The sequence below is a fragment of the Oryzias latipes genome, chromosome 24, assembly GCF_002234675.1.
Source record: "Oryzias latipes chromosome 24, ASM223467v1".
In the NCBI taxonomy this organism is placed as follows: Eukaryota; Metazoa; Chordata; class Actinopteri; order Beloniformes; family Adrianichthyidae; genus Oryzias; species Oryzias latipes.
The window spans coordinates 2,878,229-2,892,532 of NC_019882.2; the positions used below are offsets into that span (position 1 = coordinate 2,878,229).

The 14,304-nt window shown below is 39.7% G+C and overlaps 1 protein-coding gene and 1 long non-coding RNA gene across 6 annotated transcripts in view; both read left to right on the forward strand.

Moving 5' to 3' along the window:
• The window catches only part of klhl29 (kelch like family member 29), a 281,080-nt gene that overhangs the window by 256,519 nt on the left and 10,257 nt on the right, over window positions 1–14,304 (forward strand). For all 4 annotated transcript variants that reach the window (XM_011491437.3, XM_004083387.4, XM_020714692.2 and 1 more), the window contains one exon: window positions 8,013–8,206. In XM_011491437.3, coding sequence (XP_011489739.1) covers window positions 8,013–8,206 — 194 coding nt within the window. The remainder of the gene's footprint in view (window positions 1–8,012; window positions 8,207–14,304) is intronic.
• LOC101161525 lies at window positions 3,241–6,929 on the forward strand. 2 transcript variants are annotated; one of them, XR_002872886.1, is made up of 7 exons: window positions 3,241–3,634; window positions 4,400–4,625; window positions 4,754–4,913; window positions 5,127–5,207; window positions 5,305–5,461; window positions 5,565–5,630; window positions 6,472–6,929. It is a non-coding gene; the product is annotated as an uncharacterized LOC101161525 (long non-coding RNA). The 2 variants fall into 2 exon arrangements; XR_002872885.1 differs by lacking the exon at window positions 5,565–5,630 and having other exon boundaries at window positions 3,248–3,634.

The window sequence follows — 14,304 nt, forward strand, 5'->3', positions numbered from 1 at the left end:
AGCTGGCATCTGGCTTCAAACTGTACGGCTGGATAGCTCCAATATTGCTCGCCATTTTTTGGTGCACCGCTAATGTTAGATTGGGGGGCTGTAAGATAGCGGTAGAGTATGTAAACGGAGAGCTCTGATCTACCTTGAGGTGAATTTCCAAGGAACTGCTGCCGCTCTGCAGAAACTATGTCCTAGAAATTTAATTTTGTGTAAAAGCAGAATAATTCTAATTAAAAGGCCACTTGGAGCGCTTTGAAAATAATTAAAAAGATGATAGGATTAGGCCTTTGTTCCACTCACACTGATAAACTGGCAGAATTCAGGGCTCTGTTCATAAGATCGAAGCGAGCTCGGTTTTTGTCTCTTTGAAGAAAGGCGGGTTTCTTTGCCAAAACCTGCTGTCGGCATCTGGTTTTGTCAATCAGCATCACTCAGCGGGGTCTGATCCCTAAATCTAGGAACCTTCCCCACAATGGAGTCCGAGGGTTAATTACATCTGCGCTGGTCCCTCCGCCTCAGCAGGGCCCGGCTACTCAATCTACCGGCGCTTTGTGTGCATCTTTAAACAGCGCTAATTGGAACTCCTGAGTATTTGCATTCCAGCTCCTCCACAGCGGCTCCGGTGTCGCCTCCTCCTCCTCCTCTTCCTCTTCTTCTTTGGGCTGACAGGTGATTTAAAGCTATTGCCTCTGGGTTGGTTGCCAAGGATTTATCAGGCCCCCTCAAGAGAACATTCCCAAGGGCTAATTCGCCCATCTCTTTTACACACTTTATCTTACAGCCTGTTATATGAAGGAGAATGCAGCGAGGTGCCAGGAGTCATTTAAATTCACCTTGACTTCGCAATAAATGCGGACTCCTGTTTTGGGTGAGCAGAAAAAAGCAGAAAAAACACCTGTGTCCTAATGAAGGTGGTTGATCCCGGTGGAGAATTTTGATTTAGAAACAGCTTCTACCTGCGAGTCTTCTACCCCCCTCCCCCTCTTCAGGTGTTTTAAGTGTTAGCTTTGTTTTACCCAGGATGCCCTCGACACATTTTCACAAAAAGGTGTTTTCCTTTCACAACAAAGACACATCCTTGATTAAGGAGGATTGCTTTGGTGTCACTGGATGTGTGTGTTTTTAATCACGGATCTTGGATCATTTGTGTGGTTTTTTTTGTGTTTTTTAATGAGGCTGGCTCCAGCTGGAGAGCTGTCGGTGGGGCCGCTTTGATCAGCGGCCCGCGGACGCTGGATTACGCCGATAACCCGCTGCGCTAATGGAACCCCGAGTCAAGCAGCACTCGAGACAACACGTTTTTTTTTTTTTAAAGCATGCACCATCCAGACCAAACACCAGAACATAAATGAGCACAGGCACAGTTACCCCAGACAAGGGCACAGGCCTGTAAGTAGGTGTCAGCCCTTTGTGTCAGGCCTTTCATCTCAGCTTTGAGCTTTAGGCTCGGCGTTGAAGTCTTTGCCAAAGAGGACTCAGTGAAAAAGGTCCAAAAGCTCAGCACTGACACGCAGCCCAACTCAAGAGACTAATGGCTCGTAGCTCCAACATATGTTGTTTTGTGTAATTGCTTTAATTGCTGTCATTCTACATAATGGTTGAGCTTTTTCATCTTCTCTGGTGGTGGAGGCATTCTACTAATTATATCTGTCAGCCTAAATGAGTGTTTTGCCTTGAATTCTGAACTTTTCAGATCGCCGTGTTCTACATTTCTGGAGTATATAAGTCGCAGCGGAGTATAAGTCACAGGAGACGAAAAATAAGAGTAAAAAAAAAGACAAAAACATTCAGTATATAAGTCGCACTGGAGTATAAGTTGCAGGAGTCAAAAAAGGCATTATAAAGAAGAAAAAAACATAAATATGTCGCCTTGGAGTATAAGTCGCACTTTTAGAAGAAGAGTGCAACAATACGCCAGGCAGTATTCTGCCTTCATACCGAACACAATTCAAGTTTTTTATGCTCTGTCTTTTTTAACGTGCATCTAATTTGATGCTCAACGTTTATCCAAAAATGTGTTACACTGGACGTTCCCATCGCATGTGGAGAAGCTACCGTAAAGTTTTTAACTCTCACCTCTACATTGAAAGCATTTCGTGTTTTTCTCATTTACAATGAAGATACGGATGATGTTGAGAGATCAGGTTTATTTATTTTGAAGAGCTCTACAAAAGCATCAGTAAATAATTCTCCATGTTTGGGTTCATGAGATCATTTTTAGTTTTTTGTTGTTGTTTTTTTACGGCAATCGTTAACATCTATTGTAGATGAGTGACGGCGCTTCCGTCTCTGTGACCCAGTTTGATGACTGGCTGCCCATAGCAAAGCAAAACTGAAGATGAGATCTCGTTTCTGTCACATTTACGTCTCCTAGACATAAATGAGAACTGTTTGAGACTAAACTGCTTTTCTCATTATTCTCAAACATTTCTCCTGAGAAATAAGTCTCACAGTGAGCACTGTTTGAGATCTCAAAATTCTCTCACAACTGTCTCTTCTCCAGATCTCAATTGAGAGAAAAATGAGCCATATTATGTTGCGCTCAAGTATGTCTCAATTTGATATCCTTACTTCAAATTCCTATCTCAGTTATGTCTCAGTGAAAGACATCAATGGTTCTGTCTCTCGTTGCTCAATAATTTAGATCTTGTTTTAGCCTTTTTTTTATTGTCTCAGCAAAAAGAAAAATTAGAGTAGTACAAGCCCTAAAATGAGTCTCATGATGACACCATTACAGTTCATCTCTAGAAAATAATATATTTTATTTTATTTATGTTCAACTTAAAAAAGTTGTTTATTGCTTACATATTTATATAACTTAATTACAATTTCAAGAAAAAAAAGTTAAATCATTAAGACGGTCATGTCCTCAAAAGACATATTTTTGAAACTTTTTAAAAAACATGAAATTTCAAGACAACGTTGCAGTGTCGATTTAATAAACTTTTTTTTTGACTGCTTAGATAAACATAAATGAACAAGAATGTATGTTGGGTTAATGATGCTAGGTTTAGTTAAACACAAACACACGCATGCACTGGCACACATGCATACACGCACAAGTGCATATACGCACACTTATATGTTGGTGGGTATAAAACATTTAACACATTGATGTCTGAACTAAATAAAGGACATTTGGGATCATATTTGGATCACCTTAAAGTGAACAAAAAATAGATTTTACATTTGAAACAAACAAATAAAATACACAAATAAAAATAATCAAATTAATAAATCAACTTTAGGGCGGTACAGATTTATGGGGTTCAGTTTGAGTTAATTTATCTTTGTCTTTAAAAATCACCCTTCATGCAGCCTTACAAGCTGAAAGTTTTCTTGATTTTAGTCTGCATCATATTGAACAAACAGAAGCCTGGAGGAACCCGATTTGAATTTTAAACTGTATCACAGCCTCACTTGACACAGATTTCTGATTGGCTGATCACGGTGGGAGGGAAAACTCTGTGGTTGACGTCACCAACGGGCCGGAATCTGCAAGCGGGAGAAGTGCAGAGAACGAGAGACTTTTGACGACCGTTTGTCGTATTTTTTCTGCGTTTTAACAATCCGTGTGATGAATCTCCAACATTTTTTTTGCTTGTCTGGAAAAGATTCAAGTAAAATCTTTGAAGTTTGCACGGTAAGTTTGCGATTTCTTCCCTCCAACTCTGAACTCAGTTGAATGCTAAAGCTGTTTTAAGCTAGCTCCGCCAGTAATGCAGACGTCTGGGCTACTCGCGGTGGCTTTGGCTGTATAAGTAATTATTACTTTTTACAAAGGTTTACTTGTGCTTTTTGTAATAAAAAATAGAGACATTGAAGAGTTATTTGCAGTGCAGAGTTTACAGAATGAGACTCGATATTTTTCCAAACGCGTGAGTGCTAAGTAACTGTTGGAAGACATTTTGCTCTTCAGTTAAGGGTCTGCAGGGTTCATCCCATTCACAGTGTGACGACACCACAGTCCATTATTCCAAACTTCAAAATGTGCAGTTTCACTGTATGTTCAATTTTTACGCTGTAAAAAGCTTTTATCTTGTTTAAAAGATCATCTTGCAGACGTTTGGCCTGGCATGCCATCTTTTGAAACTGGTTATGGACATGTGTTTAAAGTAAAGTCATCATTAACTGCTCACATGTCTAGAAAGCATAATCTGAAAATGTAAGTATGCAAATTAGGGAAGTTAGGTTAAGTTAGGTTAGTTAGATTAGGGATGTTCTCAGCCCTCTGTCAGTGGTGAAGATGTTTAGAGAGCACAGATGTAGCTAAGCCAACAAATGTCAACACTGATATGTACGAGGATTTTAGTGAATCATAAATCATATTTAAAAACCTTTCCAGATCTTACTTTGTGCTGTATAAAATGTGTGTACATGATGTTTTTTTTCCCCTCTCTGATTCAAGGTGATCTAAATACACGTGAAAATGAGTGAATCAGAACCCATGTTCCTCCACACTGCCATTATGGAGGTCCTACCAGAGCCACAAAAGACATCCTGGAAGAACACTTGCAGTCCATTGGAATAAATGGAGTTGTATGAGGATCTACGATTCATAGAAGAGGCTGACTTGCTGCCAGCTTTGAGACCTCTTCAAGCCCGGAAACGTCTTGCTCTTTGGAAATTGAAATGTGAGTCTCAAACATTACAAATGAGTTTTTGTAATGCACAGAAGTGGATATGAATATGAATGGGTAACACACTGACAGTACAGTGTAAACTTAATACACTTATACTGTTTGTTTGTTTTTTGTTGCAGACCAAACGCCAGAGAACAGCACATCATCATCTGTTGAGACCTCACCAACACAATCATCATCACTTTTGTTATAGTCACCGAGGAGTTCGTCATCCACATCTTCCAGAAGCCGAGGACTGTACATACATTGACTGGGAGGACAGCTTTGAAATTCCATGGAGTAAGTTTTCTGAGGAATTTGTGCAGTCTTTGGAAAGAGACCTGGCCCAAGACTAAGGAAAGAAATGGTTTGCACTCTTGTTGCAGAAATGATGAAAGCAAGACGTTTTTCCAAACTCTAAAAGGCTGCAGATGATGTGGGGAGAGCAGAGTGGCTGCTCAGAAGAGATGAGATGTTAAAGAGATGCTCTTTCTTCTGCTCTGCTACTTTGAGGAGGATGCCATGTTCTTGTAGAAGATGCAGACGAGGTCCAGCTGCAGCAGGTGCCGTTGACTCCAACTGTTATTGTATGTGGTAAGTAAAGTTTCCAGTGTTAAATTATTCTAAAGGTTTTGTCTTTGTACACTGTACATGAGTGACATGTTTACTTTATCCATTGTTCTGTCTTTAGGACAGTCTTGCTTTTCCCCAAGGAGGTTCATGCTGAGTTGGGACCGCTCCATCGTACACAACAACATTGCAGCACTGTGACTGATGTTCAGAAGCTACTTCTGCTTTAACCGTCATTATCCAACTGAGCTGGCTTCAACCCTGGAGTTTCTGCAAAGGTACATATTCATGAGTGCTGTCATGCGATTCATTTTTGGGTGTGTTAGTTAATCATGACCTGCAGTTAATTATTCTTATTAATCTTGTATTAATCTAACTCAGGGCTGCTCATCCCTGGTCCTTGAGATCTACCAGCCTGCCTGATTTCCAGCTGATTACCTGGACCAGGTGTGTTCATTCAGTCAGAATGTGGAGACATCTGGTTGAGCTGATCAACAGCTAGCAGGGCTTGGGGATCTGGAAAACAGTCAGGGTGATGGATCCCAAGGACCAGGAATGAGCAGCCCTGGCTAACCTAAAATTTAGCTTTGAAAATCCTTATTTTGGGGTAATTTGATTTAAATAGTAAGATTGTGTCACATTAAAAGAAATAAAATACAATTTAAAGGGTGGCTTTATGAAGTTTTCCAAGTATAACAGACTTTTTTCCAATCTTTACTTTTGTACCACTAAGGGATAATTCTTCAGTCTCAAACAGAACAAAGACCTAAGCCAAAGTGCTCTAATTTAAAACACTAATGGAAATATTCTGAACAATCCAAAAAATATTGACCACAAAATTCTTAATGATACCATAATATATATTCGTTGAAATATCTTATTCCACAGTTTGCTGTCTGACACGATCAGCCCTCAGCGTCCCAATTAAGACATGGTTATTATTTTTCCCTTGTTAAGAGCCAACCATGCAAAATGTGACTTGATCATTTCTTAAATGTTTGATCTGGACTGTATCATAAAAAATGAAATGAAACAGATTTGAACCTTATTTGTTAAATATTTAATGCCCATAGAATGCTGCATTTCAATTCTTTTAACTGAAACAGATGTCCTCTCAGGCGACGTGTGGCTGCTTTTAGGGATGACAGAAACGTAATCTTGTGGTAGCATTATGCAGCTGCTTTTATAAAACTACAGTTTGCTTCTAGCTTGAAGTGTTATCTTTGTTTGTTATGTGTGGTCTATTATCAATTTACTCATGCCAGATTTTAATGTTCTTGTCTTACAGCTTATGTCCTGAGATGTGCCACTCTACCTGGTTGGGAACAAATTGAAGAGGCCAAGCTCAAGAAAGCCGTTGTCAACAAATGTAGGGCAGAGCAGGTTCTAAGACCACTGCTATGATCGGACTGGTTTCTCTTCCATCTTTTTTCTTATTTTTTATCTTAATCTGGTTCTCAAATTGGTCCATGGATTTGGTAGGCTGCAAGTTTAGGAGAATGTTTTTATCAGGTACTTTTTTATGTGGTTACATAATCTTGTTTTTTTCCTTGTACCTCAGCAGTGATGTCAGTGTGTTTGTTGTTTAAAATATGGAAGTTTTCTTTACCATCATGTCAGCCACATTGAGTACGCCACAGTTCATGTACTTAATGCATTTAATATTTTAAAAAGTGTTTAATACTGCTACCACAATTCAAATGCTGTACTGATGATGGTGCTGCCCAAATAAAGTGTAAAGCATTTCCATTTCTAGTATTGTTTTTACTGTTACTGTATATCAGTGGTCTCCCATCCTGGTCCTTGAAGGTCACTGTTATGGATGTTTTAGCTGTTTTCCTGCTCCAACAGATCTGCTGCAGTGGTTGAATTGCCTCCTCAAGTTCTGCAGGAGGTGGTTAATCACCTGTTGATTCACATCTGGGGAGCAAAGAAACATCTAAACCCTACTGGATGGTGGCCCTGAGGACCAGGATTGGCTACCACTGCTATAAAAATAACTTCTCTTTTCTTTCTCAAATACATCTCAAATATCATTCTCATTAACGGCTTTGGTAAGACATTTAAGAGAAATGATTAAGACATGAAAGAGACATCAGACAGACAATGATGAGATCTCTTTTAGGACTCATTCTTCTCAGATTTGTCTCATGAACGTCTTAGGTTCGTCTCTCCCACTTCTTAATTATTGCTCTAACAGTTGTCTCAACTCAACCTCATTTGTCTCAGTGATGTCTTTTCTCATTATAGCTTAACTCTTGCTCCTAAGGGACCCTTAGGAGCAAGAGTTAAGAAGCAAATGATCACAGAATGATACGAATATGAGACGCTCAAACTGATCTCAAGAGACGAGATCAAGCAACATATGAGCAACAGATTTTTCCTATGGGTGTCCTGCATTAGTCTGAGGAGGAAAAACTAAAAACAAAAAATAATAATAACGTCCTGATAGAAATAAGAAAAATATCATAAAGTTCAGGAGAACGATCAGACTCCTTTACGTTTGTTTCTTCTCTCTTCTTCTTCTGCGTTGCTGTTAGTACTAAATACACACACCTACAGCGCCCTCTAGCGGTTTTCAGCAGGAAATAACCACTGTTGTTGGTACGAAAATACAGAATATTTGAACCAATATTACTATTTTTAAATCACATATAAGTCATTCCTGAGTATAAGTCGCCCCTCTGGCCAAACTATGCAAAACATGTGACTTATACTCCGAAAAACAAAGTTAGTCCTTCTGGCTGTAATTCATCATGGACCTGGTTAGTAAAGACAAGGGTTGTTGCTTTATTTGTATTCTGAGTCCTCTGTGGTTTTGTGGTGCAGGTACGACACTATCACAAACACCTGGGAGACGGTGTCTCCTCTCCCAAAGCCGGTCCACTCTGCAGCAGCCACGGTGTGCGGAGGGAAGATCTTCGTGTTCGGGGGAGTGAATGAGGCAGGCCGCTCGGCGGGGGTCCTCCAGTCCTACGAACCTCAGCGCAACAGCTGGAGCTTCATCGAGTCACCCATGATAGGTGAGAAAAGCCAGCCATCACAACAGATCAACTCTCCTTTTTCACAGTTTTTGATTCTTTATATATTCACCAAAGCTGAAACATGAGTCTGCAACCTAAGGCCCTGGAGCCACATGTGACCCTTTGACTCCTCTATTGTGGTTCTCTAGTTCAGAAAAAATAAAACTTTTTTAATTTTGAAAGGTATTTTCGGACTAAACGGTGCGTTGAGCAAAACAAAACAGTCGGAAAAGTCAACCTTTATGCAACTCTTTGAGGTACAGTACACATCACTCCACCAGGATGCTGACTACAGTACCCATAATGCCCCAGCAATCCATCATCGTGGTTTACAACAACTCAAACATTTAGACAGATTTTTGAGCGTCGTTTACCACAGAGGTCAATAATCACAACCAGAATTCATGCTTAACCCTTGTGCTATCCTAGACACTTTAACGTTGGAAGTTGGGTCATCTAGACCCACTAGACAGTGCTCTTAACCTTTTTTCTTCAATGATTTGTGATCTTCACTGGTGTCCATGGATTACATGAAATCTTTCCACCTTTATCCACCTTTGTCATGGTAGGGAGAACACGTCAATGTAAGGGGGGGGTCATCTAAGATAGCACAAGGGTTAAGGTGGACCGGATGATAAGGCGGTCTGTCTAGTTTTACGTAATGGTCCAAAAAATAGAGTAAGGGTCACTTAATTAGCTCTGATTTAATTTTAGTCAGTTGGATTTATACATTTCTGGCTGAGATGCAGCACAAACTGTGAAAGTAACTGGATTATTGTTATTTTTTTAAGGAACCAGACGTTGAATAAAACCAAAAAAAAAAATTTCCTAAAAGAGTTTGGAGATGTCGCCGACCCCCTGTGTTCTTTTTAATAAAATCCTGGGGGCATCATTATACTGTATGTCACCTGCAGCCTCTGCATCAAGCACGCAGGATGCCTTTTATTTTGAAAGGAACTCATATTAACCTATCTACAGCTATAAACTATTTTAGATTCTAAAAGCGGTTATTTTCTCTTTAAGTTTCTGTTTTATTTTTACTAAAAAAGATAGAAACACGTCCTGTATATTTATCCTAATAATAGCAATAGCATAAATACAAAGCAGTATTTTATTTTCCTTGGGTTCAGTGGGAAATCAACCCAAATGGCTCCTTAAATGCTGGAGGTTGCAGACCCCTGTGTTGGTGGATTTGACATTAGGCCTAATTCGCTCTCTAGATGCAGACGAACAGCTTATTTTACATTTATGCTCCTTTTTCCTCCTCCCTCCATCATTTCCTTCATGCTCCTCTCTGTTTTTCTCATGATTTCTCCTCTTCCAGCGTTATTGCTCTCTCCAAAATAATGAAAAGACCATTTTACCGACATGATTGCCAAGCCAGACCCCTGCTCCGGACTTGTTATTGTCCAAACCTGGAGCCGTTTCCCACTTTGAGTCATCAGAGACCTGTGAAAGATAGAAAAGCTTTAAAGGAACTGGATGAGTTAAAAACTCTGTCAGATGGCTTTTTTTTCCGAGCGTGCATCACAACGCTTGGAGTTTTTATTTTATTTTACAGTTCAGTGTCAGGGAAAGTGCCATGCACTGTTGATTTTTATTGATTTGCACAAATTTCGTGAGCTTTTTTATTTTTGTTTTTTGCTTTTTACATTCAGACCACGACTGATCGCTTATCCTGCCAAATTCCAACAAGAGTTTGATAGTTTGGGAGCATTTTACATTTTACAAAGACTCCATCATGACTTCTTTTTGTTTTTTATTTTTTTTTAGAAAACTGTAGATGAAGACTTGTTCTCCTGGCAATATTAAAAAAAAAACTATAAACCTTTTCAAATTACAGCCCATCTGTTTAAAGTTCAACCAAAAAGTCTCCAGTTTATGAGGAATAAAAGTGCTGCAGTTTAAAGAAAATTCAAGTTTACATCAATTTCCCCCAAAATGTTAAGTCTATAATTCTAAAGTTGGAGTGACATTTACCTAATAAAGTAAATGACTCATATTATGATGAATGACTTAACTTACTCTGACAAAAGCTGTAGTAGTATAAAAAAAAACATTTTTGATAAATTCTATGAATCTAAATTAAGAGAATCATTTTCTCTTATATCTGGCGTTTCTGATGCTTGTTTCCCAGCCGTTAAATCAGTTCACATCCTGAATCTTTGACTCGTTTTGTTCATTTTAACCGTATTTCTTTAGGGACAGTTTCTAAACTGTTCAAGTCCTGCATCTTTGTGTAATTTCAACCACTTTGACTTTTCTGATGATCACCTCTTCCGTTCTAATGATGGCAACAGTTTTGAAAAACAGGCCCATATGATCATCTCTCCACCACCATGCCTGTATGATGTATTTGTGCAGGTGTTATTTTTTCTGTTTCTACAAATTCATGCTTCATATCTTGACTTCTATGCTGATGTCTGATGTTTCTAAAGGAAAGTTGTCTTAGGTTTTGTCTAGATGCCAGATAGATGCAGATAAAATGGAGTATTTTGATTTACTTGAGTGTGATAAATTTGAATTTTTCCTAAAAAGAAGCTGTGGTGAACTTTTTATGTTAACTTATGACTTAGGATTGGGAGTTTTAAGACCCACTCTGATGGATGAAAATTGTGTTTTTCCACAATTTTAAATTACATTTAAAATTCAATTTCTGAGTATTTCTTTCTAAAAAGGCCATACAATTTTACATTTTTGACGTAAAAAAATATCCACATGCTCCCAGTTCTGCCTTATTCTGATTGTTACGACCCCGGGGTGTGGGAGGGAAAAGGGAATCAGCAATACAACAAATCCGTATTAACTGATTTATTCGGAGCAATAAGCTACAACTGGTTTTGTCACACAGATATCCTCCCACATGGGATCACAACGTGATGTAGACACTGTTAACAATAATCAAAGAACATATGCCCGTAAAAAGAAGCATTTAAACATGGCGATGATAAGTAGAAATCATTCTAATGTGCCAAGAACCGAAACGAAACACAAATAAGTGCACAGAACACAAATGGCGAGCTGAAGAGTCAGCCGCCCTGGTGCTTGGGCCACGTCAGCTTATGTGTCCGTGCCTCCAGCGCAGAGGGGCGGGGCCGACGCTGTAGATGGAGTGACAGGCCAACCAGGACGACGAGGCAATGACGTCCAACCTAGAAGAAAGGAGATGGGCCGATCGCCTCCCAGATACCACTGCGTTCAATTAACATAACTAATAATCCAAAGCAAGAAGAAAGCTCATCCACCCCCGAAAGACTCTGCACGTAACACTGATGCATCCACTGGCACGCAAATAGATCCACGAACGTCTTTGTTTCCCTGGTCTAAACTGGTATCTGGGTCTAAAGGGTGATGGGAAAATAGCTGCTTGATGTGAACAATCCCGCCCACAATTTAATGGCAAATTTCGAATGAGCTACTGCCGCTCTGCAGAAACTATGTCCTAAAATATGACCTATTTCTTTTATTTTGGCTAAAAAGGATCAAAAGATGGTCAAATTGTGTCTTTAATGGTAAAAAAAAATAACTTTCTAGAACATTTAAAGATTGTTTTTAACTATTTGAAATTAGATATTAGTTTGAATATTGAATATTATAACTAATAGGGACGACTTTCGATTTAAGAGCCCTCTGGAAAGTTTTCACCCACTTTTCCCTCTACGAAGAGACTTCAACCTTCACTCCAAAACTTTATTGTCTGTGAGACAAAAGAATGATTATGTAACATCAACGTTTAGGTGAGAAACGTCATTATGAAGCTGGCAGAACAGAAACGCACATAAATACATACAGAACTACAGCAGAGCTCCTATTAGCCTAGAGGCAACGCACACAGAGCATGAATATGGAAAAAGGCAAGTGTGGCAGCAGCTGCAGACAGACAGACAGACAGACAGACAGACAGACAGACAGACAGACAGACAGACAGCTGGATCTCTTCAGGTGACACTGACAGCCAGCGAACTCACGGATAATGGACAGGTTCTGTGGTTCCTGTGAAACCAGGCCAGCGACATGAACCTGACTGAAATATTACCGACGTCAAAAACAGTTGCTTCATCCGGTCAATTAAGATCCACGGCGTCTTTGGTTTATCCGCCTGCGTGGATCCAGAGCGCGCACGCCGCCGCCGCTAAGCTACTTATGGAGTCTAAATGCTTCATTCTTAACAGGTCAGCTCCCTCAAATTACTAAAATGCCAAGGTTTTAAGATATCAGTCTCTGAAATTCTGCTTCCAACTCAACCCAGCGGAGGTGAAGTGAGTCTGTTTGTGGCGCTTTCTCCACAGAAAGATGACATTTAAAAAATTCAGGACGCATCAAGGCCTTCAGAAGGTCATTGGAGCCCCGGTTTATAGAAAAAGGCGCCTTTTTGCTCGCCCTTGATAAAATGGAGTTGAAAATGCTGCGGTAGATTTGCTGAGTGATTCAAATCTCCTCTTTGATATGGGTTTGGTTTTCAAGAACTCCACTTCTGCAAACGAACGTCTTTTCGAGCCGCATTTCTCAATCTAGTAGAAATTATGTGAAGACTTTATTGATCACGGTCTAAACGTATTTCACACTCGTGTTTTTTTATTAAATATTCAAGCAAAGTCCTTCATGTGATTTTATGTCTTACTAAACCTTGGCCTTTGGAAAACTTTCAGGACTCTCGTATAAAATTTGTAGTGATGGTTCAAATGTTAAATAACCACAACCTGGCGTTCCAAACAGGAAGTGGCTCCAGGAAGCCAACATCCCATAGACTTCTATAGAGAAATAAACAGCTGTTACTCAGTCACGTGTGGTTAGAAGAACCATACCTTTTCTTTAACATCTTCTTGATCATCCTCTTTTTATTCATGATATTTTTTCCTGTAGTTCAAGTTATCAGGTTATAAACTGACCAATCAGATGCTTCAATAAAAGTAGGTGGGGCCTGCTGGCCCCCAGTTCTAACATTCAAAATGTTTGATTGACAGATTCTCCTAAGCCCTCTTTCAACCGGTACAAGTGCGGACTTACAACAAGCCCACCCCTGATTGGTGAGACTTGTTGCCATAGAAACTCCAACTGACTATCACTGCTTACAGATGTTGTCTGGCTCCAACATGGCGGCGTCTGTATCGTGAAAAAATGGCGAGTGAGAAGAAGGAAACCGTTTTCGGTGGTTGACGTCACACTCACTCGATCCAGTTCTGAGATAGTCAATGATTCATCCCAGACTAGATATCCGGGTTAACTCATGTCGGCAGTGGAGATGCGAATGTTGAAAAAGAGCTCACCCACGCCGAGGTACATTGTGTTTTTAACAGGTTTGTATTTGTGATGTAGAAAACATACGCTGGGTGGGCCACCAGCTCCCTGCTCCGCTCCATTCTGATGCTTCCACCTGTAGACAAACAGATCCATGAACGTCTTTGTTTTCCTGGTCTGAGCCGGAATCTGGATCTAAACTAATAGATCTGGATAGCTCTGACATTTATCACCATGTTTGTTGCACGGGTAACGTCAGGTTGGGGTTGCTAGCGGGACAGAGTGTACACAAAAGGATGATGGGAAATGAGCACACTTCTGCCCACATCTCAGAGGGGAATTTCTAATGAAGTCCTTCCGCTCTTCAGAAACTATGTTCTAGAAAACTACAGATTATTTGGACTTTGGCTAAAAACAGCATCATCATAATTAGAAGACCACTGCTTTGAAATTATATATCAAAACATGATCGGAGGGGGTCTTGAAGCCCCAAATGTATCTTTTGACTTCCGAATTGAAGCACAGTTGAAATTGAAAACTGCTAAAGTCATGGGGCACGAGAAGCTTTTTAGTTTTATTCACTGAAATGGAAAATCATCCAACTTTACAACCAAAGCTAAACACCCGGGCTTCAATCGATTAGACTTTTGTGTTTAGTAAATCCTCACAACCAGCAACAGGGATAAGGTTTCTCAAACATTCAGGATTTTATGCCCAATTTAGTCTTCCGTAAAGGTTTTGGATCTATTTTGGAGCCCCCCCCCCCTCTGTTAATTTTTTTTTGTTTGTTTAAACTAATATTTTAAAGCATTTAATTTACTGAATTCATAAAAGATTTGATATTAACACAGTTAAGAAAC